Here is a 24,900-nt window from a genome sequence, read left to right as displayed (position 1 = left end):
TTCCGTTCAACATTTTACTAGCCTAGAGCACTTATATAGTTGCAGTCAGTTTGTAGATCCATTCCAGTTTCCACTCTCAATTTGCTCAGAAAACCTGGCAGTTGACCAAGAAATGAGATCCTCTGGTTATTTCCTTCTATTTCAACATTATTTAATATCGCCCTTCCTCATAGCAACAACCCTTGGTTCAGTGGCTTCAGTTCAGATTAACCTAGTGTATGGCAAAGTGGGGTGGGGGTGATTTCAAAGCCCCTCCCCCCTCCAAGGAAGTTGAAGCTCTTTTAGGACTAATGCATTTCTACACAATTTAAAAACTCTAAAATGGTAATTGGAGAACAGCAAAAACAAACAAAAATGTCCCCAGCCATTAATTATCACCGCAATATTAGGTTTAAAGGTCTGTGGAAGGGTGTGTACAGACTGCTCAACCTCATCATAAATTGACTAATTTACTAGTGTAAAACCGCATACAGTGCAGCATGAAAAGATGCATAATACACACTATAAAGTCACAACAAGGCCGACTTCAAACACCAACATCAGTGTGAAATTAACCGGACTATAAAACAGTTGACCATGAATGCAAACTATGCCAGAGAAATCCTACACAGGCATTGAAATAAAAGGCATACAATCAAAGGACTTAGACTTACTTAGACCTACAATCGACAGGGATGCATGAAGACAAACAAAGAATGACGAAAATCACGAAATACAAAAGGAAAATCTACACATGCCTTTTTAAAGGGAGCTACGGCCCCACCTGTGATTCAGCACTGCCACATGGACAGCGCCTCGGTACAGGTAGGCATAGTGGAGCTCCGTGGCGTGGTGCTGAATGGACAGCGCCTATGTCTAGTAGCCAGCTATAGTGGTGTGGTGTAAAGCTCGCCGCCATTGGACTCTGGAGCAGTGGGATCACGTTCTCTGGAGTGATGAATAACTCTTCACCATCAGGCAGTCCGACGGACGAATCTGGGTTTGGCGGATGCCAGGAGAACACTACCTGCACCAATGCATAGTGTCAACTGTGAAGTTTGGTGGAGGAGGAGTAATGGTCTTAGTTACAGCATACAATGACATTGTAGATGATTCTGTGCTTCCAACTTTGTGGCAACAGTTTAGGGAAGGCCCTTTCCTGTTTCAGCATGACAATGGCCCTGTGCATAAAGTGTGGTACATACAGAAATGGTTTGTCGAGATCTGTGTGGAATAACTATTGTAAATTGGCACTCCACATGTAAAAGGTTGCCGTCCCAATGCTATAGGCTATATGAAGTCACCCTTGTAGAACGGTGCATACAGTGTACTGAGACAGTATCTCCTACGATTCTCACCAACATTGTCTTGTGCTCTTCCTGCTCATTTCTTAATTTGCCTGTCTGCATTACTCGCCAGGGATGAGAAAATGTCGACGAGGTGACTCTGAGAATATTGAAACATATCAACGAACGAGGCAGTTTAGAGAATATTGAAATACTTTGTATAAACAAGGTGGTTCCGAGAATATTGATTGTAACATAGTAGCCAACGAGGGGGCAGCTCGCACACATTTTTCGTCAGGCCAGCTTGTCTCTGTCTGATGTAATTGCGTTGCTTAAGCAGTAGTTGCACTATCTCGGTGCTCATTAAAATAAAATAAAATAAACATCCAGGCATCCACACTATAGCTAAATAACTTAGCAATAATTAATGATATTTTCCCAGCCAGATTGATCATTAAGAACATCTAATTTTAATTGAGAAAGATGGACAAGCAAGACTGATAAAGTGGGAGGTGGAAATTCATTACACCAGAGGCAGGTAGGCTACAGGTAGGGATTAGGGATGCAGGCAGAGGATGATGAGGAAGTAGCCATACAGCAAGTTTAAAAAAAGTTCATAATAATAATCATTAATAATTAGCATTATCTCAATTAGGCCTATCATTTTGTCACTGCATGACAATGCACATTTGTTATAGCCTACAACTGTTATTGTTTTGAAGCCTAAAACAGGAAATGTAATATGTGGAAATGCTCTAAATAACAAGTTGTTCAGTTGTGTTTATTTTCATACGAAAACTTGAAACCAAAATTGCGATTAGAAAATATCAATTAGCCATTACACCTATCACAACCTATTTTTTAATAGCAATAAAATAGCTTTTGGTTTTGAATGGTCACCGGAAAGGAGGGCTCTCCCCCACCTCCCAATTCCCAATTCAATTATCCCCTGGCTATCATATTACAGCAAGGTTTACAAGGCCGAGTTCAAATGCCCACATCAAATTAAAAGCAATCGCGCACTACCTAAATGGCTGACTGGCAAAGCAAACTGGCACTGGGCTTGTTAGAGTGGTAAGGCTGAAGTAACCGGTTTCAGACAAAAGTTGGGAAGTGAAGTCAGCTGAGGTGCATCTCCTACAGCCGAAAGTCGGACACTACTAACAGCAAGGCACAGTGCAACATGGCAGTGTTGCCATTGTTTATAAAAGTGTTCCTTTGTCGAAATTAACATGTCTCCAACCGCCATATCATACACAAATGTAAATATGTGTGTACATTGTACTATCAATTGGGGAGAGAAAAACGCAAATATCACATTCATTTGTACATCTCCACTGTACACATATGAATTGCGGCAAAGTTGCTTCCTGTTTCAGTCACGTCTTTGGTCCCGTTCATGTGGGTCAAACAAAAACACTAATGATTGACTGACAAATAGTGCCTCCCACAATGCAGGCAATGGCTGAAAGTTGCAGCTGGTGAGGAGCAACTGCAGAAAATGTAAGTCGACTGCAATCGAAACTTCATGACCTTTGATCACATGGTTGTTGTAGTGTTCATGCAGTCGACATGTAGTCTGAGAATTTTTATCCCCATAATGCAACACACTTTGAAAGGGACTTGACAAAAGTGATCCGATTGAACACGGCCACTATCTCTGCTCTCTGCTTTTCTAAAAGTGAGACAAAAGGCACACAGACTGGCAGCTGCTCTCTGAGCGATACTCTGCATGGTCCTAAAGCTAGCCATCCAGTACACTAAACAGCGGTTTCATTTTAGTCGGGATTGGAATGGGATTAGTCTACTTTTTTTGCCTACTTTACGTGTTTGAGTGACCACCATACCCAACTGACCCCCCTGCCTTAGTTACACCTTAGTGAATACATTTTTTGTTTGTTATTTGCGTTCATATTTCTCTCTCGTTGGGTTGAATTACTCAAACTCAATCAGGTAAATGCTCTGTCACTTTTCACCCAGCTCTATATGACAGTGTAGTGGTAAGAAGTCAAAGCACCAAAACATTGTCTGCATCTCAAATGGCACCCTATTCCCTATATGGTGCACTACTTTAGACCCGGTCCCAAACCGGACTGTAACCATATAATTATAATTATATTGCTATGGAACTGGACCAAACCAGCCTAGACTAGATACAGTATGACCAGACAAGAACAGCACCTTCCATTTTAAAGCTTCACATTGGAGAGTTGAACAGCATCTGCCTAGGACTGGGACTCTGGCTCTCTCTTGCTCCCAAACAGAAGGCTAGGGCATTTTATTATTTATCACGACAAGATGTCAACTTCATCTCACACACTCACGTATACATACAGTACATACTGTATATGTATTTCTGTATGAAACATGCATTAAAAACGTGCATAACCTCTAGAGAAGAGGGTACACTAACAGCAAACATGTCTTATATTCTCACACAATGGAACATTCTATGGAACATTCTATAGACCAGTCTATGGAACATTCTACAGAAAATGTTATGGAACATTCTATAGACCAGTCTATGGAACATTCTACAGACCAGTCTATGGAACATTCTACAGACCAGTCTATGGAACATTCTATAGACCAGTCTATGGAACATTCTATAGACCAGTCTATGGAACATTCTATAGAACAGTCTATGGAACATTCTACAGACCAGTCTATGGAACATTCTATAGACCAGTCTATGGAACATTCTATAGACCAGTCTATGGAACATTCTATAGACCAGTCTATGGAACATTCTACAGAAAATGTTATGGAACATTCTATAGACCAGTCTATGGAACATTCTACAGACCAGTCTATGGAACATTCTATAGACCAGTCTATGGAACATTCTACAGACCAGTCTATGGAACATTCTATAGACCAGTCTATGGAACATTCTACAGACCAGTCTATGGAACATTCTACAGAAAATGTTATGGAACATTCGAAGATAAACAACACTATCAGCCAGTTCTCTGCTTTATATTGAAATATCACTTCACTCCCACTTGGTTTACCATCCATTTCAGTCAACTATAGATCTATATTCATGATGCAGCTATTAAATTAGGGAAATAAACTCATTTCAGGCTCATTTTCATCTGTTTTATAGGTGGCTAACACTAACGTTAGCCAGCACTAAGGGTTAGGGTTAAGGTTAAGAGTTATGCTAAAGTATTAGGTTTAAGGGAAGGGTTAGCTAAAAGGGTTCAGTAACCTTCTATCTTATGTAGCCATACCAAACGTAACATATCATATTCATTTGAGTGCCCCACGTTTAATATGTTATGTCTAGTCTGTGAGACCAGTCTGGTTTGTCACATGCACTTGCACACTGCTATATGTGTGAAACCAAACAGACGGTCTCTTCGAGTCTATGAAAATGTAGGAGTATAAAACATAATATGATTTATTGGAACAGAACCCTGAAAGTGTTCATATGGCAAACAAGCAAGCCCCACACTTCTTGTTGATAAAAACAGCTTTAATGAATAATACATGTCATTGCCTCTTCCCACAGACAATGATGTGATGTGTGTCTGTGTCACTTTGCCAAGATGATAACGTGAGCTTGATGGGGCCGATCCAGTGACTGCACAGCTAAAACAGAACGTAAACGTTCACCTTTGATTATTCCATTTTTTGTGAGCTGACTGACAGTATCTGAATGCCTCAGAAAGCCGATGTATTCTTCTACACGTGACATGATCATTGTTTACCTGTGATAATCAAGTGATTTATTATTGAATGCCTGTTATAACACTAATACCCTAGTGTTTTTACATAATAGCATGCATCATGTTTTGCATGGATCATTTTCTATAACGGAGATGCACCGGTATATTGTATATTATTATGACATTATGTGTTTTCAGAAATACTATGTAAACTTTGCCTTAAAATGTCACGGAACTCTTGGAATTGTGCAATGCCTTCAGATAACGTATAGAACGACAGATTCTCAATATGTGTCAGTGCTCAGTTGTTTTTATATATTCATGCACAGCCCCTCCTATGTCAGTCTTCTATTGTTCTTTCAGAAGCAGTGGTTGGAATCATAGAACTAGAATGACATTATAGTTCTAAGGTTGGAATGATCTTAATAAGAGGGGTTATGAGCTGAACAGTCAAATCTGTGGATACGTTCCGAATGGCACCCTATTCCCTATGTAGTGCAGTACTTTTGAACAAAAGTAGTGCACTATGTAGGGAATAGGATGCCATTTGGGATGCTCATTGTCTAGCTCCCAGTTAAGGGGAATTATAGCAATCAACCAACCGGCATAAGTGTTATCCAGCAGCCCAGAACGTTTAAAGTCAATCTTATATCAATTAATTCAATCTGATTGTTGTGTCAATGTTGCTGAATCTTTACATTAGGAAAATTGAGTGGCCCCAGGCCTGCAATTTCTTCCATGTTGCAATACTAATTATCCAATACCTCTCAAAATCCATCTTATAAATGCTTGTATTGATAATGACTCGCTTCAAGGCGTCCATAAGATATAGTAGAAATGTAATCCATATTTGAAACCATTTCAGTTGTCTGAAAAATGCATTATCATCTATGTTCAGGATGAAGCCCTGAGGATAGCAGGCATCTTACAGCTTTGACTGTTCGGAGTAGAGAAGAATACCACTGGAAATAATACAAATGACTATTTCTGTATGAATTTTCAATATTTAATAAATATTCATATCAAACAGTTTTCATTTTTGAACTATCATTCAGCTTTGAACATTGGCCTTTTTAGTGGGTTTCAGAATCAGATCACGGTTGTTTATGCTTACAGTGCAAGGTATAGAGCTGACGCAGAGTCGTTTAGACATTCAGCCTACATCCTGGAAGTGCACTCGTTTGAGGCCCAAGTTTAATGATGACATATGACCAATCACACACGCACACACACAAATCAAATCAAATTGTATTTGTTAGATTCACCGAATACAACAAGTGTAGACTTTATAGTGAAATGCTTACTTACAAGCTCTTTAAAAAGTTAAGCCGTTAAAAAGCAGTTAAAACAAGCAGTTAAAAAGTAAGAACATTTACAGAAAAAGAAAATAGTAACACAATAAAATAACAATAACGAGGCTATATATAGGCTATATACAAGGAGTACCGGTACCGAATCAGTGTACTGGGGTATGAGGTAGTTGGGGTGGTGATTGATTGAGGTAACATGTACATGTAGGTTTGGTTAGATGATTGATTGATTTAAGTACTACTAGGTAGGGTGTGAAAAGCAGAAAGTCTGGGTAGCCGTTTAATTAACTCTTCAGCAGTGTTATGACTTTGGATACAAGAGAAAACAGACTCTGACTTGGGTGGCTGGAGTATTTGAAAATGTTTAGGGCTTCCTCTGACACCGCCTGGTATAGATGTCCCGGATGGCAGGAAGCTTGGTCCCAGTCATGTACTGGGCCGTACGAACTGCGCTCTGTAGCGCCTTGCGGTCAGATGCCGAGCAGTTGCCATACCAAGTGGTGATGCAGCCAGTCAAGATGCTCTCAATGGTGCAGCTGTAGAACTTTTTGAGGATCTGAGGGCTCCTGCCAATTCTTTTCAGCCTGCTGAGGGGGAATAGGCGTTGTCATGCCCTCTTCACGACTGTGGTGTTGTGTTTGGACCATGATAGCTCCTTAGTGATGTGGACATTGAGGAACTTGAAGCTCTTGACCGTCTCTACTACAGCCCCGTCAATGTGAATCGGAGTGTGCTCGGCCCTCCGTTTCCTGTAGTCCACGATCAGCTCCTTTGTCTTTATGATATTTAGGGAGAGGTTGTTGTCCTGACACCACACTGCCAGGTCTCTGACCTCCTCCCTGTAGACTGTCTCATCCTCGTCGGTGATCAGGCCTACCACCGTTGTGTCGTCAGCAAACTTAAGGATGGTGTTGGAGTCGTGTGCAGTCACACAGTCGTGGGTGAACAGGGAGTACAGGAGGGGACTAAGCACGCACCCCTGACGGCCCCCCATGTTGAAAGTCAGCGAGGCGGAGGTGTTGTTACCTACACACACACACATGTTTGTTTTACTATCCTTGTGGCGACCAATCAATTCATCCTCATTCAAAATCTAATTTTCCCTAAACCTTAAACCTAACACTTAACCCTAACCTTAACCCCAAACCCCTAACCCTAACCTTAATTCCTAACCCTAAACCTAACCATTAAACCTAATTGTAACCCTAACCCTAATTGTAACCCTAAACCTAGACCTAAATTGTGAGGACTTCTGTTCCCCACAAAGTTGGCAAAACCAAACACACACACACACACACACACACACACACACACACACACACACACACACACACACACACACACACACACACACACACACACATATGTACAGTATATACAGTATTATGTACTGTATATAGGCATTCCCAGACTCACCCTGTTCTTATTCATTTTACCCCAACTTGCTGAGTGTCTGTTTGGAGGGGGAACAAATAAGCTAGAAATTCAATAAGGAAGGTCTCAAAATAGCTCATATCTTAGTTAAGTAGGGAATGCTCTGAAGAATAGAGATTCAAAAGCAATAATGATGGTTTAAACAACCTCAGCTGGATCCCAATATAACAGTAACAGCCAACTTGAGCATCTTGTAAGCTTTGTTATTTTACAGTATGTCCATGTTATTTCCCCACACGAACATTAACGCTGTTATTAACAAGCAAATTAAAGATGAAGCCCATGCTGAGATATGTGGTGATGAATAAAACAAGGCACAGCCTGTGGTCCTGTTCCAACACATTAAGAATGCGTCCTTCCTTCGTTCCTTCCTTGAAGAAACCCAGGCTCTAAATTGTAATGGTGAAAGTAACGGGGTGGTAACCTTGCTTACACCTATCCAGTTACTTATAGATCTGTGTATATCTCAAGGAAACAATGTATGTATTTTGTAAAGTATTTGAACAGGGCCTTAATGTAACCCCATCCCTATGTGTGTTATGTATGTAATTATAAACTGGGTGGTTCGAGCCCTGAATGCTGATTGGCTGGCAGCCGTGGTATATCAGACCGTATACCACGGGTATGACAAACCAGTTATTTTTACTGCTCCAATTACATTGGTAAACAGTTTATAATTGCAATAAGGCACCGAGGGGATTTGTGATATATGGCCAATATACCAACAGTAAGTCCCTGTATGCCCGTCGCTGTCCCCGTTACTCAGAACAGTCAGGAGAAGCATATTGACATTCAGCAAAGCACAGTGGCCATCTATGATTGAGAATGAAACATTCCTGTTGCTATTCTTAGAAAGGGAACAGTGTGATGGTGCTAAATTTTGCATGGTCTCTCTAGCCCCGTTTATACCTGGTTCTAACTTGCGTCCTTTGTCCTGATCTTGTCCATATTCTGATTGTGGACACATTTTTAGACAGTTGTAGACAATCAAAAGACACATTGTGATCCGATCGTGATCAGATCATCCTGCCCAACTCCAGATGTAGTCAGACACACATTGTGTCTAGATATCTTGCACGTGTAAACAGATCTGGATAGAGAAACCATTTAAATCGTTATTATTCCGCCCTCTAAAATCACTAACAGGTGGCACCTTGAACTGATTACATCAATAAGCATCTTACAATAAATAAATATTATTTTGAAAGAATAGCTGTGAAATAATTTGCATAAAGGAAGGGACCAGGATATCTGGTCACAATGCAGACACAGTGGATGGATAATAGACACATGGGCTCCCGAGTGGGGCAGCGGTCTAAGGCACTGCATGAGGCATCCCCACCCTGGTTCGATTCCAGGCTGTATCACATCCGGCAGTGATTGGGAGTCCAATAGGGTGGAGCACAATTTGCCCAGAGTCATCCGGGTTTGGCCGGGGTAGGCTGTCTTTGCAAATACGATTTTTTCCTTAACTGACTTGCCTAGTAAAATCAAAATAAAATCTTAATACCATGTGTAGACACATTTCTGGAAATGTGAGCACAGTCAGAATGTAGATATGTTTCAGGCATCAAGGTAAGACCCAAGTGCAGACTCTGTGAAGTAACAATGTTTATTGTAACCACCGGGGCAGGCAAACGACAGGTTAAGGCAGGCAGGGGTTGATAATCCGGAGTGGGAGCAAAGGTACAGGACGACAGGCAGAGTTCAGTAATCCAGAGGTGGAGCAAAGGTACAGGGCGGCAGGCAGGCTCAGGGACGGGCAGAGTGGTCAAGTGGGCAAGTACAGGGTTAGGACAGGCAAGGGTCACAAACCAGGAGGGCGAGAAAAAGAGAGGCTGGGAAAAGACAGGCGCTGATAGGCACAAACGCTGGTAAACTTGACTAACAAGACGAACTGGCAACAGACAGACAGAAAACACAGGTATAAATACACAGGGGATAATGGGGAAGATGGGCGACATCTGGAGGGGGGTGGAGACAAGCACAAGGACAGGTGAAACAGATCAGGGTGTGACAATAAGATCAGGACAAAGGAACCATGTTAGCACCAGCTATAAACAGGGCTTTTGTGCTCGCTTTGTCTTTTTCTATTTTTAGATCCAGGCTGTACAATTCTGGCATGTAGATGTATTTTCTTAAACTGTGTTACATAAACAAATCATCTTGCATCATAGAGCGTGGGTTTTCTTACTGTTGAATACAAAAAGCTCCTTTTTGGTCAAGAAAGAATGTTTTATATGTCAACCCTGGGAAAATGCTGCAAACACATGTATTACATGTTTGGATGGATCTAAGATGTTTGGTTTTTGTGAGTTAGGTCTTTCTCACTTCAACTGTGCTAGCTACATGTGTAGGTTATGATGGCCCAACTCACTTATGTTCCAAGTGAGTGGCAGTGGAGGCCTTATTCTTTACAATGTACTGTTAACGTATAGCCTATCTGCTTACAATCCATAGCTAAGAACAAAAAGCTATAGTATATAAAATCAACATGCTGCCATACATTTCTCAAGCATGGCTCACTGTTTGATAAGCTTGGCTAGCTATTTGATAAATGTGTATGTATATTTCTGTATTGTTGAAGTAAAGTGTCCATGAGGTTGTTCCTGAAAGCAGTTAGCCAGCTGTCCTAAATATTCTGAAATAATTTAGACTCGGCATGGTATAGCCTAATTCACTGGACAATCAGCAACATATGTTCAAGTTTAGGGGCTCTATTCAATCCATATTGCAGAAATTCAGGTTTACAGCGTGATTGAAATGTAAAGGCAATGTTCATGCTTTAGTGGAGACTGCATTACATGCAGGTCTTGCAAAACCTTTCATCAGAAGAACATATGAGGTACAACTAGACTTTGTTGAGAATAGTTGTTAAGAATAGTTAGCTGATCATACTAATACCTGACTGAAGTGTAACCCCATAGGAATATACAGCACATGAGACACTCATACAAACTGCAACTCTAACACCCCCCCCCCCCCCCCCCCCCCCCCCCCCCTCTTCTGGTTTTAAGAATTCATAATAAAGGGTTTTACTGTAAGCTTCAGATGTCAGTTATTCTTCTTGCTCTCCAAAACAATTCCGTCAGACAAAGCATTATTTTAAAACAGTGGTGGGCGTTTTCATGTCAAGCATGGGGCTTTTCACTTTTCAATGCGGAAATTATTTATTGCAGTCCTACTGCATTCTCTAAAAGTTTAATGTCACCCCCCAAAGTGGCTTTACATGCAAATGTGGGTTTGGTGCTTCTTCCTCTTTTTCTTCTTCTTCTCCCCTGTCATTTTCCTCTAAAAGCTATACAAACTAGGCGCCCTGGAGTAGCTTGTTCCACATGGCTTAACTCTGCCCTGCTAGCCTATAAATAGATCAATTTACATTGCATTTCATGGCTGAGCTCTCGCTCAATATTTCAGGGACCCACTAGTAAATTGACTATTAATCATTTATAAACTTGACTTGTTCATTTCGTTTTGCACAAGGATACAGAGCATACTGACGGGACTCCATATATGGAATCAATGTTTTTCTCTTCGATCTTTAAAGTCAGACAAATTATTCATACGGTATGCTTCACCTTGTGTACCGGTAGATCAGATGGGACAGGTTTCGTTATATGAAAAACCTTATACAAATGATTGGACTTCAGTGAGGTATGTGATAAAGGTGTTCATTGGCACCAACTGGAAGGAAACTAACTGAAACAGGACTTGTCCAATGTGAAATGTTGTCTTTGCAAAAATGTTTGCCCTAATAAACACGAGCGTACCTGTGCTTTGGTTCCAAATGTCACCCTTTTCCCTATATAGTGCACTACTTTTGATCAGATCCCAATGGGCCCTAGTCAAAAGTGGTGCACTACATAGGGAATAGGGTACCATTTGGGACATATATCCTGTGTGTTGCTAACAGTCTCACATGTGGGTCACCCGAGTGAGTGTGTGTTTGAGCGTTTCGCTCCAGTGCTCCTAACCTCTGTCCACTCTGTTGGTCAGATGAACACCTGAAGGGAGATGATAGATCCGCCATCTGCCTCTTTTCCTGGAAGGTTTTTGAGAAATAATCCAGCAATCTACTGTGCCCTACGGCTTGGATATGTTCCAATTCCCTGTTCTATGGATGTTAATATTCTATTGAGCACACAAAAAAGCATTACAAGACTAGTCCTAACTTCTCATATTTCCTTTCTCGGGTCTCTACCCAAGACCTAGGGCTCTGTTCAATCAGATCCACTTTAGCCGACATCCTCATAGCGGTTGTTTTGGTGGTGTAGGAGATAAAACTGCTTTAGAGCTGTAAAATCCACAAGTGGCTCCTGGCATTATACCTAAAGCGGACATTACCATTGGCTGCACCGAGTCGCATTAAGAGAAATCTAACTGGAATGCGAGACGTAATCTACACTTCGATTAGGCTTCAATATTTTGATTAATGATTTACAATTTGAGTGTAATTATTTCTATACAGCCTACACATGACAATGATCACAAGAGCAACTGCTCACCGATTTGAGAGCTCCATCACAGCTCCATCCGTTAACGCTTGATCCGATTGAATCTTGGCCGTAACCATGTTTTGAGGCGATACGGTGTTTGTTTATATTCACGTTGTTTACGAAGATTGGCGTAAAAAAAAGCTTGTATTATGGGTTTTGATTGGGTACAACTGTTGAACTAAGATTATGTGGCATTTATAAGTTATATTCTTCAAGAATCAATGGGTATATATCATTAATTTATAAGTCCAAAAGTGGATGTAGTAATCAAGGCGTAAAGATTTAATATGGAGAGTATGGAGGTACATCATGTATTTGCCATATTGTATTACAGTGCCATCTAGTGTTGCCTATTGATCCACTGCCTTGTACAGCTCCTACTGCTCATCTGTACTGACCAGCGCCATGGACGGGGCCCAGCGACATGCACGCCACCCAGCGCTATGGACAGGGCCGAGCGCCATGGACGGGGCCCAGCGCCAAGGACGGGGCCCAGCGCCATGGACGCCACCCAGCGCCATGAACGAGGCCCAGCGCCATGGACGGCACCCAGAAAATCAACTTTTTTTTCTTCACGATGATTAAGCTACTTGTCTATTCTATCAGTAGTCTATACTATCAATAGTCTATTCTATCAATAGTCTATCCTATCAATAATCTATATTCTATCAATAGTCTAGTCTATCAGTAGTCTATTTTCTATCAATAGTCTATATTCTATCAGTAGTCTATTCTATCAAGTCTATATTATATCAATAGTCTATTCTATCAGTAGTCTATTCTATCAATAGGCTAGTCTATCAGTAGTCTATTCTATCAGTAGTCTATTCTATCAGTAGTCTAGTCTATCAGTAGTCTATTCTATCAATAGTCTATATTCTATCAGTAGTCTATTCTATCAGTAGTCTATTCTATCAAGTCTATATTATATCAGTAGTCTATTCTATCAATAGGCTAGTCTATCAGTAGTCTATTCTATCAGTAGTCTATTCTATCAGTAGTCTATTCTATCAGTAGTCTAGTCTATCAGTAGTCTATTCTATCAGTAGTCTATTCTATCAAGTCTATATTATATCAATAGTCTGTTCTATCAGTAGTCTATTCTATCAAGTCTATATTATATCAATAGTCGTTCTATCAGTAGTCTATTCTATCAAGTCTATATTATATCAATAGTCTGTTCTATCAGTAGTCTATTCTATCAATAGTCTATATTCTATCAATAGTCTATATTCTATCAATAGTCTATTCTATCAATAGTCTATTCTATCAATAGTCTATTATATCAATAGTCTATTATATCAATTTAACAAAAAGTTCAATGAACACAGACACTTTTTCCAGACCTATAATTATTTATTTAACTGAGTTCAGGCCTTGGAAGGAAAGGTTGTGTGTTGGGTGGGTTTGAGACTTAATAGGAGTGGTCATGGACATACTCCATGATGTCCTTCAGGGCCAGCCAGGTCTCAGAGGCAGTGGGGATGATCTGATTGGCTGGCAGGATGAAACCATAGCGACCGGTGTCCCTCAGCTCAAAGGCAAAGGAGTACTTGATGCCCAGGTTGTAGGACCAATCGATGCTGCCTCCGCTGGCTTGGTCTGGAGGGGGGAGAAATCACATATTAATGAAAGTATTGGATTGAACTACCATGCTGTGCTTTCCAGTTCTGGCTGGTGAGTCGCATCTAATGACAAACCAACTTCATTGAAACACTTGGAGCCACTTATAGTATAAGTATTGAATACTTACAGATGATCTTGCAGATGCTGCCAACCTTAAATGTGGTTCCATGGAGAGAGCTGAGCTTCTGGACTGCAGACCTGCCCACAGAGTCCTACCAGAAAGCAGCAGACAGGAGAGTCAGTGGATTAGTGTGTACATGTGTTTGCATGAGTGTGTGTGCGTATGTACGTGTGTGTGGTGTGGTGTGTTATGTTACCAGTTCAGCCGCGTGGAGCGCATCTTTGCAGGTGTATCCGTAGGGGTACATGAGCAGCTGGGAGTAGGCGTGGATGGAGATGAAGGACTTGAAGTTGCCGTGGTTCTTTACCAGGTTCACAACGTTCTTCACCTCTATCTCAGAGTGGGGAGACGGGCCGTGGTACGAGTCAGAGCAGGGGTTGGTACTAGCACCGGGGCCTGGAGAAACACACACAAGCACGCACACGCACACACACAAAGACACATGGATGGACACAGGTTATTCTGCATACAACAAAAAGGTATGGGAAGGAAAGCTTTGTCTTCACACCATAAAGTGCTTCTCATAACATTGTACTTTTCACTAACTTCATCTCTGGGAAAGGAAACTATCAGCGGTGGAAATTTATGCCATAGTCAACCTGTGACACCCACCACCAAAGCTGGTACGGGAATGTAACATTACATGATTTACAGGTTTTCAAAATGAGGCGTGATACCCACCTCCAAAACCAGCATCCCAGTTCCTGTTGGGGTCGACACCACGGCACATGGAGCCAGGGTTCTTGGAGCGAGTCTTGCGCCACATACGGTCCTGTGAACCATGAGGACGCAATATTCTAACTCAGTAAACACTATACTGGTATACCATGAGGACACAATACTCTAACTCAGTAAACACTATACTGGTATACCATGAGGACACAATACTCTAACTCAGTAAACACTATACTGGTATACCATGAGGACACAATACTCTAACTCAGTAAACACTATACTGGTATACCATGAGGACACAATACTCTAACTCAGTAAACACTATACTGGTATACCATGAGGACACAATACTCTAACGCAGTAAACACTATACTGGTATACCATGTAGCACAACCAGGATTGTCCTCATATTACTCTACATTGAGCCAAACTGAGGTGAACAGATGAAAGGTCACACTTTACACTTAGCTGTATAGCTGTAATGTAGTATAGCATTTAGGTGTGTATAGGCCTATATGTTACATCTATAGGAGGTACCTACACTAGTGTGGGACTTGACGTAGCCCACAGTATAGATGCATTATAGCACTGCATATGGTATGACACCTACACTGGTGTGGCTGTGGACGTATCCATCAGGGTTGGCTAGAATCAGCAGGTAGATGTCCATGGTTTTCAGGAGGGAGGTCAGGGAAGCATCAGTACCATAGTCACTGGCAATCTGAAGAACAATAACATGTATTTGTGAGACACACACACAGTGTTGGAATGTTGTTTTTCTGTATAATGTGTTAATTCTGAATACAATAGCAGTCTGTTTTTTCTCTTGGAATGAGAGCAGGTGTTCTCTCACCTTGTTGGCGGTCCACACTCCAGTGGCCTGAGACACCCACTCTCTGGAGTGGATACCAGAGTCAACCCAGATGGCAGGACGCTTGTCGCCACCCGTGCTGAACTACAACAGAGGACAGATGTGTTATGGTCTTGTTTCATTCAGCTCTTAGGGAGCACTGACGCGTGATGGCACACACACACACACACACACACACACACACACACACATGCATGGACACATACACGCATTCGCACACACACACGCACACACACACACGCACGCACACAAGTACATAACGTTACAGCTCTCTCTCTTAAAAAAAAAAAGACTGTATTTCCATTAACTGTACACAAACAGGAGTAACCCTCTACATACCTTCAGGACATACATGGGCCTGCCTTCATAGGAGGTTCCGATCTGTTCCTTGGTGACTAGGTTAGGGTGAGCAGCCACCAGGCCATCCATCCAGCTGTAGATCTGGAAAGAGAAAAGCACATCAGGATAGTGTCAACATAATTACATTTGTGTATGTATGTATGTAATGTATGTATGTAATGTATGTTATATGATGTTTATAGTATAGATTACATGTTACGCAACACATTATTACTGTATTTGATATCCTCAGTACAATATCAACTCTGCAATGAGAATAATGCATATGTCAAATTGATGAGGGTGCAATTTGAAATCCATGCGAGTTTGAAGCTACAATATGTGAGTGAGAGGGTGTTCACGTTTGCATGTTCACATGGGTGAGTGTTTGTGTGTGTACATGCATGTGTGTTTGTGTGTGTAACACACCGTCTCCAGAGGGTGATAGGCTCCAAAGTTGAAGCTCTTGGAGCTGCGCTCCCTCATATTGTTCTCCTCCATCTCTGCCTTTTCCTCATCCAGGAGTTCCTGAAACAATGACAATACCAATCAAGTTATTACTAACAGTTATTACTGTCAGTTATTGTAACCAACCAGTGTTGGGGCAGCTATTCTGAAAGTATAGTTTACCAAGCTACCAATTACTTCACACTGGAAGAAGTTAAGCGACCCTTAAGAAAAATATAGTTTACTTAACTAAAGTTACTTTGAAAAGTAGTTCACTACATCCAAACTACTTTGTGAAAAATTATCAAATCTAAATCTGAAATATCATAGACTACAAATTGCAAGAAAAGATCCCTCTGGAGTTAGATGTTAACAATATGTAATTTAGCCTATTAAACACCAAAAACTATGTTTCAAGAGAGAATTAGGCAGGTCTGATGCCGAAAAAGACAGGAAATTCTTGTCTACTTCACACATTTTATTTTTGCAAAAAAAAGTAGTGTGTAGTTCCAGTAGTTAGCTACACCGCTACATGGCAAAAAAGTAATTAACTACTAAAAACACTACCAATATTTGAATTTAGTTCAACTATCACCAAGCTACTGCCAAATGTAGTTAAATTACTAGTTGAACTACATTTAGTTCAGTACTCCCCAACACTGCAACCAACTGAGTTATGTATTACTGTGGTGCCCAAACGGTGTCACTCACTATATAAAAGTGCATTTTACATTCACTGCTACATTCTAAAACCTGGTTTTCATCATTATTAGCTACACACTTAGAAAAAAGGGTTCCAAAAGGGTTCTTCAGCTGTCCCCCATCAGGTAACCCTTTTTGGTTCCAGGTAGAACCCTTCTTGGTTCCAGGTCTGTGGAATAGGTTCTACATGGAACCCAAAAGGGTTCCTTAAAGGGTTCTCCTATGGGGACAGGCAGTGAATCATTTTAGGTTCTAGATAGCACCTTTTTTTCTAAGAGTGTACATCTTCAAATCTGTTAATCAGCATGTTATTTATCTTTAAACAAGAGAACCAGAATACAACTCTCTCAAACAGTGGATGAGTCCGTTATTATATCTAAATGTCGTTTGAATGAGTCTTTGTACTGACAAAGACCAGTCAATGGCGGTGGACCAGCAACTGTAGACAATCAAATAAGCAACAGGTGTAGACTGACAGTGAAATGCTTACTTACGAGCCCTCCCAAACAACAGGTGTAGACTGACAGTGAAATGCTTACTTACGAGCCCTCCCAAACAACAGGTGTAGACTGACAGTGAAATGCTTACTTACGAGCCCTCCCAAACAACAGGTGTAGACTGACAGTGAAATGCTTACTTACGAGCCCTCCCAAACAACAGGTGTAAACTGACAGTGAAATGCTTACTTACGAGCCCTTCCCAACAACAGGTGTAGACTGACAGTGAAATGCTTACTTACGAGCCCTCCCAAACAACAGGTGTAAACTGACAGTGAAATGCTTACTTACGAGCCCTCCCAAACAACAGGTGTAGACTGACAGTGAAATGCTTACTTACGAGCCCTCCCAAACAACAGGTGTAAACTGAGAGTGAAATGCTTACTTACAAGCCCTCCCAAACAACAGGTGTAAACTGACAGTGAAATGCTTACTTACGAGCCCTCCCCAACAATGCAGAGAAAAAGAAAAAATTGAGAAATAATAGAAAAGTGAAACATGTTATAATAAAACTTATAATAAATACACAATGAGTAACAATATCTTAGCTATATACATGGGGTACCAGTACAGAGTCGATGTGCAGGGGTACGAGGTAATTGAGGTAGATATGTACATATAACTAGGAATAAAGTGACAGATAATAAACAGTAACAGCAACGAATGTGATGAGTCAAAAAATGTTTGTGCAAAAAGGGTCAATGCAGATAGTCTGGGTAGCTATTTGGTTAACTATTTAACTAACTATTTAGCAGTCTTATGGCTTTGGGGTAGAAGCTGTTCAGGGTCCTATTGGTTTCAGACTTGGTGCATCGGTACCGCTTTCTGTGTGGTAACAGAGAGAACAGTCTATGCCTTGGGTGGCTGGAGTCTTTAACAGTTTTAGGACCTTCCTCTGACACTGCCTGATATAGAGGTCCTGGATGGCAGGGAGCTTGGCCCCAGTGATGTACTGGGCCGTACGCACTACCCTCTGTAGTGTCCATGTGGTCGGATGCCAAGCAGTTGCCATACCAAGAGGTGATGCAGCCAGTCAAGATGCTCTCAATGGCGCAGTTGTAGAACTTATTGAGGATCTGAGGGTCCATAACACATCTTTTCAGCCACCTGAGGGAAAAGAGGCGTTGTTGTGTCCTCTTCATGACTATGTTGGTGTTTGTGGGCCATGATAGATCCTTAATGAGGTGGACACCGAGGAACTTGAATATTACAATATTACCTTATTCAAATAAAATGTAATTTCTCAGAACTACCAGTAGATGGCGGAAGTGAGCTGAGCAGTGACTAGTCTCACTTGCCAAACTCATGGCCACCAATGGCTGTGGAAAGAGACTTTGCAGCACAGGAGATATAGGTGGCACCTTAATTGGGTTGAACGGGCTTGTTGTAATGATTGGATCGGAATTAGTGGAATGGTATCAAATACATCAAACACATGGTTTCCAGATGTTTGATGCCATTCCATTTGCTCCATTCCGGCCATTATTATGAGCCGTTCTCCCCTCAGCAGCCTCCTGTGCTTTGCAGTGACTGACCTGCAGGTTGCTGATCATGACAGAGAACTGGATGTTATGGGCACGGAGGTAGTCCTTGACAGCGTACAGGCTGGAGTAGGGCACGCGGATGTCCACAGGGACCTCAGTGTTCACAGGGTGGAGCCAAAAGTCCAGCTGGAAGAGGAGAAGGGAGTGTTAAATTACGTAGTGAATAGGGAGGGACACCATGGTTAGCAGCAGGAAACATGACTGTGAATGGGTCTAAACCAAGTATATTATACTCTTGTTTTTATTATACTTACATCCCAGTATGTGTCCTGCTCCAGAGCACGCAGAAGCAGAATCTGCTCCTCAGACTCCACATTGACCCTGATGACCTGGTTTCTGTGTAGGAAGGAAGGAAGGAAGGCATGACAAAATTATATTAATCTTTCAGTTCATCAGGGAAACAATATATTTGAAGTCACATGGTGGTTATGGTGAATTGCTAGTAAACACTCAAGTTTCTCAGAGGTTAGAGGCTAGAGTGACTAAATAATTCCATGTCATTGCAAATCATAATTTTTTGCGATCCTGATACAAAAATGTGATGGCCCATTGATGCATTGTGTTCTGTAGTGTACAACTAACTGTAGAATCTCTCGGATTTAATGTACTAATCTGCAAAGGGAAACATAATTTATGTAGGTATATTTATTTACAAAGTTTAAACAGATGAATTTACCCAATGAAGACCTTCTCACAATTGGCGGCTGCAAGCAGCGCAAAGAGTACCAGAACCTTCATCCTTCCTGTGTCCTGTCCAGTGCCAGCTCTCAAAGCACCTGCCTTTATACTCAGCAACAGGTGCATTGTTCCCATGACAGTATTGCTTCACAATCTACTTTTGCTTCACAATCTATGGGATACTGCCTTTTTCCAATGAATGTGGTGCAATTCAATAGGTCTAGGCCCAAGAGTTATTTTGGGGAATGGACATGATGTCTTAGCTCTATTTGTTTTTCCATAGCATGGTTGGTGGTGCCATTGCCCCCCTCCCTCAGTATCAGCTGTAGATAGTAACAGTCCTTCTCCCAGACATGCCAGTGCAGGATAAGTGGGTCTACACAGCTCAATTGAAAGGCCTCCAGAATATAGGCCTTATGGTCAAGAGGAAAGTAATACAACAGAATAGAATGGAATAGAATAAAAAATACAAATGTTCAAAGCAGGGAAGGGAAATCTGCAACTCAACCTGGCCATTTCAAATTACCAAGTGGCCAATGGCCATTGTCTTGCAACCAAGATGTATGATTTGCCATAGTCACTGCTTGCAACAGTGTTGCCCCAAGGCAAAGGGGCAACAGTTACAGCATAGCCAATAAATAATGAAAGTAAATTAAATGTAGAACATTTAAATTAATATCATGTAAAAAATTGTTTTTTATATTATAACCTAGATATATTCTAATGAAGATTTAGCAACCTTTACCAATGTTCTTATTTTAGTGTTTCCCGCCAAAGGAGAAGGCTTCGACTCAGCGGCGCTCTTCTGAGGAAAAACTTGACAAAAACTGTTTTTGACTACCTAGCTACCCAAAATGGGTTTTCTAAAGCAGTTGGATGTGGATAATTTTAAGTCATGGCGAGGGAAGCAAGTAATTGGACCTTTTAAAAGGTTTAACTGTATTATTGGCACAAATGGATCCGGTAAGTTTTCTTGAACTTTTGTTTTATCTTGATCAACTTGCTTGCTAGCTAACGTTAGCTTGCAATGAACCAATATGGCTTGCTAAACTGTCTGCGTTTTAGCATGGCGTGTACTCACTGGCAATACCAGACAGTTAATGATAGTTCTGATAATACGTTTCATATATACCTAGCTGGCATTTCACTTTGCAACATCTTTCCATAGGTAAGTCGAACGTGATGGATGCCCTGAGCTTCGTGATGGGGGAACGGGCAGCGACTCTCCGCGTGAAGCACACCAGGGACCTCATCCACGGAGCCCACATTGGCAGGCCGGTGTCCACCACAGCCAGCGTCACCATGCGCTACTGCGACGACAACGGAGAGGAGCTCAACTTCTGTAGGAGCATATCGGGTGAGTTGGATTGCATCGAAGGGCTAGCAACTATAGACTTATTTCATATGAGAAAACAATGTTATCTAGTGGACTCATGCCACGGCCGGCCCGCTCATTAGGCATGATTTATGAGGGATTCATTAGACAGGGTTGATGACCCATCTCCCAAAAACAACACATAACACCTAACCAAATTTTGCCCAAAAACAATTACAATTTCTCTCAACCAGTGGCATATGGGTTTTAATGTGATCGCTGATGCAGCCCTTTGCTGCAGCACTCCACCAACATTCCGTCAAAAAATGTATCTAACATAAATCATACAGCAGAAGTAGGATATAACATAAATAATAGTTGGACTTTTCTGTAGCCTACAGGCTGGAGATCAAATGTATGACAGTGTAATGAGATGAACACTTTCTACATCATACCGGTTTCTCCCCGATCAAATAGCTTAACCTAAATGGCACCCAATCAAATAAAACATGCGCTGTCATGTTAACAAACAACATATCCTAAAAACTCGACAGGTCAAAGTAAAATGGACAATATGGAATGGACAATCACAAATGTTGTCCAAGAGTTTCACCCCATTGTCATGATCAGTGGTTTCAAGTTTGTATCTGTCCATTTTTGACAAGCTGATCATAGCCTAAAATAAAATACTTCTGCATTTCCTGTTGTGTAAACACATTGCAAATAAGCTCACAATAACTCCTGATAAAGTTGGGTAGTTGATATTCAGAGCTTAAATAGCCAAATTGATTAGTCACAGGAATAAGGACTAATAAAGCCAATGTAACAGCCTGTCTTAAAAACTGTGGGCCTACTACATGGATAGGCATTCATAAAATTCCGTTGCAGGCTGACAGGTAGGCTACACCCCAGTAAGCACAAGCTCTTTCGGAAGTATTTTTTTATTCTGGACCGGACTTCTTTTTTTGATGTTTTACAAATGGTAGGCTTAGATGGGCATCTTAAAATTTGATTTCAGCCATCTCAGTAAGCATGGATCGACGGCGACCTTTTGGAAGTCTTTTTTTGGTGCAGTCCGGACCCGCCTTGATTTCCACATCCACGGACATTGGTCTGGTCTGGTCCAAACCAAATCTGAACCAATCATAGAAATCTATGTTTGGTTCAGATTTTGGGCGGTCCAGACGGGCCTTGACTTCAATGTTTACGGACATTGATTTTGACCAGCCTTGATTTGGCCCAAACATAGACGTCTATAAATTACATATTTTCAACTTTCATTCAGAACCAAAAATGAGCCTGATTTCAATGTCTGGAAAAGACGCCTTTGCAACTTCCTATAAAATATGTATTTTAAACATCCGGAAAATACATATTTTCACCTTTAATTTAGAACCTAAATAGAACCTAAACTTCAACGTCTGGAATGTCTTTTCAACGTTGTTTTTCATTCTGACCTGGTTTGTCTTATTCAGCAAATATTCTGTCCTGGTCCGTCTTATTCAGCAAATATTTAGCAAAAATTTGGTCTAGTAGTGTATGCAAATACTAGCTCAACTAATGATTGTAGCTACTGTACTGTATGCACTAATGTTGTGTATCTTCCAGGGGACTCCTCTGAGTATCGCATCAATGGCAGACAAATCACCCTTGCCAAGTACACAGAGGAACTGGAGAAGATAGGCATTGTGACTAAAGCTAGAAACTGTCTGGTATTCCAGGTAAGCAAACACACCCACACACACAACTGCCAGTATTTTATCATAATTCATAATGTAGCTAATTACAGTGCCATTCATTAAAGTAAATTCTGAGACAGTTTAATAGTGACCTCTGTTTTATATTTCCTGTGACTCCATACAGGGGGCGGTGGAGTCCATCGCCATGAAGAACCCCAAGGAGCGGACCAAGATGTTTGAGCGCATCAGCCAGTCTCTGGAGCTGTCTGATGACTATGACAGGAAGAAGGAGGCTCTGCAGAAGGCTAAAGAAGACACGCAGTTCCACTTCAACAAGAAGAGGACAGCCACCGCAGAGAAGAAGCAGGTCTCCTCAGAGAAAGTGGAGGTAGGATAAGAACACAGAGAGGGGATATTCTCCATTTATCTGTCATAAGACTTAACATAACACTGTCGTAACAGTTAGTAAATGACAACTTGCTTTTTACCCAGTCACATTAAATCATCACGACAATCTGGAAATGTGGTTAAAAGTCATGGAAAAGTTTTGGAATTTCAATTCACAATGTTTATTGTTCAATTCATGTATATGCTCTTAGGCTCCCGAGTGGTGCAGCGGTCTAAGGCACTGCATCTCAGTGCTAGAGGTGTCACTACAAACACTCTAGTTCAAATCCAGGCTGTATCACAACCGGCCGTGATTGGGAGTCCCGTAAGGCGGCGCACAATTGGCCCAGCGTCGTCCGGGTTTGGCCGGTGTAGGCCGCCATTCTAAATAAGAATTTGTTCTTAACTGACTTGCCTAGTTAAATACAGGTTAAAAATAAAATAAAAGAACTGTCCTCTTCGTCCTCATCCCCCAGGCCCAGAAGTACCAGGAGTTGGTGGATGACCTGAACCAGGGGAGGCTGCAGCTTAACCTGTTCCAGCTGTACCACAACCAGCAGGGCCTGAGTGCCCTGTCAAAGACCCTGAGGAAGAGACAGGAGGCTGTGGCCGGTCAGAAGACAGGACTGGATGGGTGGGAGCAGAGCGTCAAGGCCCAGAAGAAAGAACATGGACGCTTTACCAGAGAGCTGCAGCAGATTGAGAAGGAGATCCGGTGGGTAGGAGTCAGGAGGGAGAAGTGTGTGTAGAGAGAGGTGTGTGTGTTTATTACTAACTAAACTAACCTCTCCCTCTCCCCCAGTGGGCAGGAGCAGACACTGTCCCTGCGTCGGTCCCAGTACATCAAGGCCAAGGTGAATACGGCCCACCACCTAAAGAAGGTAGATGATACCCGTGGAGCCCTAGAGAAGGGCCAGAGGATGGGGGCCAAGAAAGAGGAGGAGCTGGCTGAGTTCCATCAGGAGCTCCAGGAGCTGGAGAGGGCCTGGAGGGACTATGAAAGACATGCCCAGGAGAAGTTGACCGACCGGGGGGCTGACATACAGCTGGAGGAGGAACAGGTAATAAGAGAGACAACACAACATAAAGAGAGACCTAAGATAACAACATAACATGGCAGCAACACATGGCAGCAACACATGACAACACAGCATGGTAGCAACAAAACATGGTACAAACATTATTGGGCACAGACAACAGCGCAAAGGCAAGAAGGTAGAGACAACAATACATCACGCGAAGCATCCACAACTGTCAGTAAGAGTGTCAATGATTGAGTCTTTGAATGAAGAGACAGTTTCCAGTTTGTCCCGTTTGAGTGTTTTTGCAGCTCGTTCCAGTCGCTAGCTGCAGCGAACTGAAAAGAGGAGCGACCCAGGGATTTCAGCTTATGAAATATGGAACCAACACTTTACATGTTGCGTTTATATTTTTGTTCGGTGTAGTTTAGGTCCATGTGCTATGTGTGTGTGTGTGTGTGTGTGTGTGTGTGTGTGTGTGTGTGTGTGTGTGTGTGTGTGTGTGTGTGTGTGTGTGTGTGTGTGTGTGTGTGTGTGTGTGTGTGTGTGTGTGTGTGTGTGTGTGTGTGTGTGTGTGTGTATTCTGTGTGTCTAGTTGGAGCGCTATAAGGAGCTGAAGGAGCTGGCCAGGAAGCAGGGGGCCCTCCTGTCCCAGCAGGCTGAGAAGATACACTGGGAGGTCAAGGCTGACCACCAAAAAATCGAGTTTGACCAGCGGAGGAAGAAAGAAGTGGAGGTAGGTACTAGAGTGTGTGTGTGTGTGTGTGTGTGTGTGTGTGTGTGTGTGTGTGTGTGTGTGTGTGTGTGTGTGTGTGTGTGTG

The 24,900-nt window shown here is 41.9% G+C and overlaps 3 protein-coding genes across 3 annotated transcripts in view; 2 read left to right on the top strand and 1 right to left on the bottom strand.

The window, feature by feature from the left end:
- The window catches only part of LOC120065891 (copine-8-like), an 87,201-nt gene extending 74,499 nt beyond the window's left edge, over positions 1-12,702 (top strand). Inside the window, exon 23 of the mRNA XM_039016935.1 lies at positions 12,581-12,702. Within this exon, the coding sequence (XP_038872863.1) occupies positions 12,581-12,702 (122 nt within the window). The remainder of the gene's footprint in view (positions 1-12,580) is intronic.
- An 812-nt stretch (positions 12,703-13,514) lies between these two features.
- LOC120066721 (carboxypeptidase A2-like) lies at positions 13,515-19,746 on the bottom strand. Its single transcript, XM_039018184.1, has 11 exons — positions 19,678-19,746; positions 19,256-19,337; positions 18,993-19,127; positions 16,241-16,339; positions 15,812-15,913; positions 15,455-15,556; positions 15,212-15,322; positions 14,608-14,698; positions 14,123-14,322; positions 13,933-14,017; positions 13,515-13,781 (listed from the first exon to the last, which is right to left on the bottom strand). Exons 1-11 carry the CDS (start codon positions 19,737-19,739, stop codon positions 13,594-13,596), a joined length of 1,257 nt encoding a protein of 418 aa, XP_038874112.1. The 5' UTR covers positions 19,740-19,746; the 3' UTR covers positions 13,515-13,593.
- A 787-nt stretch (positions 19,747-20,533) lies between these two features.
- smc1b (structural maintenance of chromosomes 1B) overlaps positions 20,534-24,900 on the top strand; it is a 28,363-nt gene continuing 23,996 nt past the window's right edge. Inside the window, exons 1-7 of the mRNA XM_039016934.1 lie at positions 20,534-20,642; positions 20,848-21,036; positions 22,603-22,715; positions 22,858-23,061; positions 23,537-23,775; positions 23,863-24,121; positions 24,675-24,829. Coding sequence (XP_038872862.1) covers positions 20,534-20,642; positions 20,848-21,036; positions 22,603-22,715; positions 22,858-23,061; positions 23,537-23,775; positions 23,863-24,121; positions 24,675-24,829 — 1,268 coding nt within the window. The remainder of the gene's footprint in view (positions 20,643-20,847; positions 21,037-22,602; positions 22,716-22,857; positions 23,062-23,536; positions 23,776-23,862; positions 24,122-24,674; positions 24,830-24,900) is intronic.

This window comes from Salvelinus namaycush, chromosome 21 (genome assembly GCF_016432855.1).
Source record: "Salvelinus namaycush isolate Seneca chromosome 21, SaNama_1.0, whole genome shotgun sequence".
In the NCBI taxonomy this organism is placed as follows: domain Eukaryota; kingdom Metazoa; phylum Chordata; class Actinopteri; order Salmoniformes; family Salmonidae; genus Salvelinus; species Salvelinus namaycush.
Note: the sequence above shows the minus strand (reverse complement) of the source record. Positions and strands in the feature narration are given on the sequence as shown.

What these genes read in the sequence shown, in the direction of transcription:
- LOC120066721 (XM_039018184.1), bottom strand. Translation starts at nt 19,739, where the DNA reads ATGAAGGTTCTGGTACTCTTTGCGCTGCTTGCAGCCGCCAATTGTGAG. An exon ending in GAGTGTGGACCGCCAACAAG is followed by an intron (nt 15,323 to 15,454) that starts GTGAGAGAACAC and finishes ATTGTTCTTCAG; the next exon opens with ATTGCCAGTGACTATGGTAC. An exon ending in CGCTCCACGCGGCTGAACTG is followed by an intron (nt 14,018 to 14,122) that starts GTAACATAACAC and finishes GCTTTCTGGTAG; the next exon opens with GACTCTGTGGGCAGGTCTGC.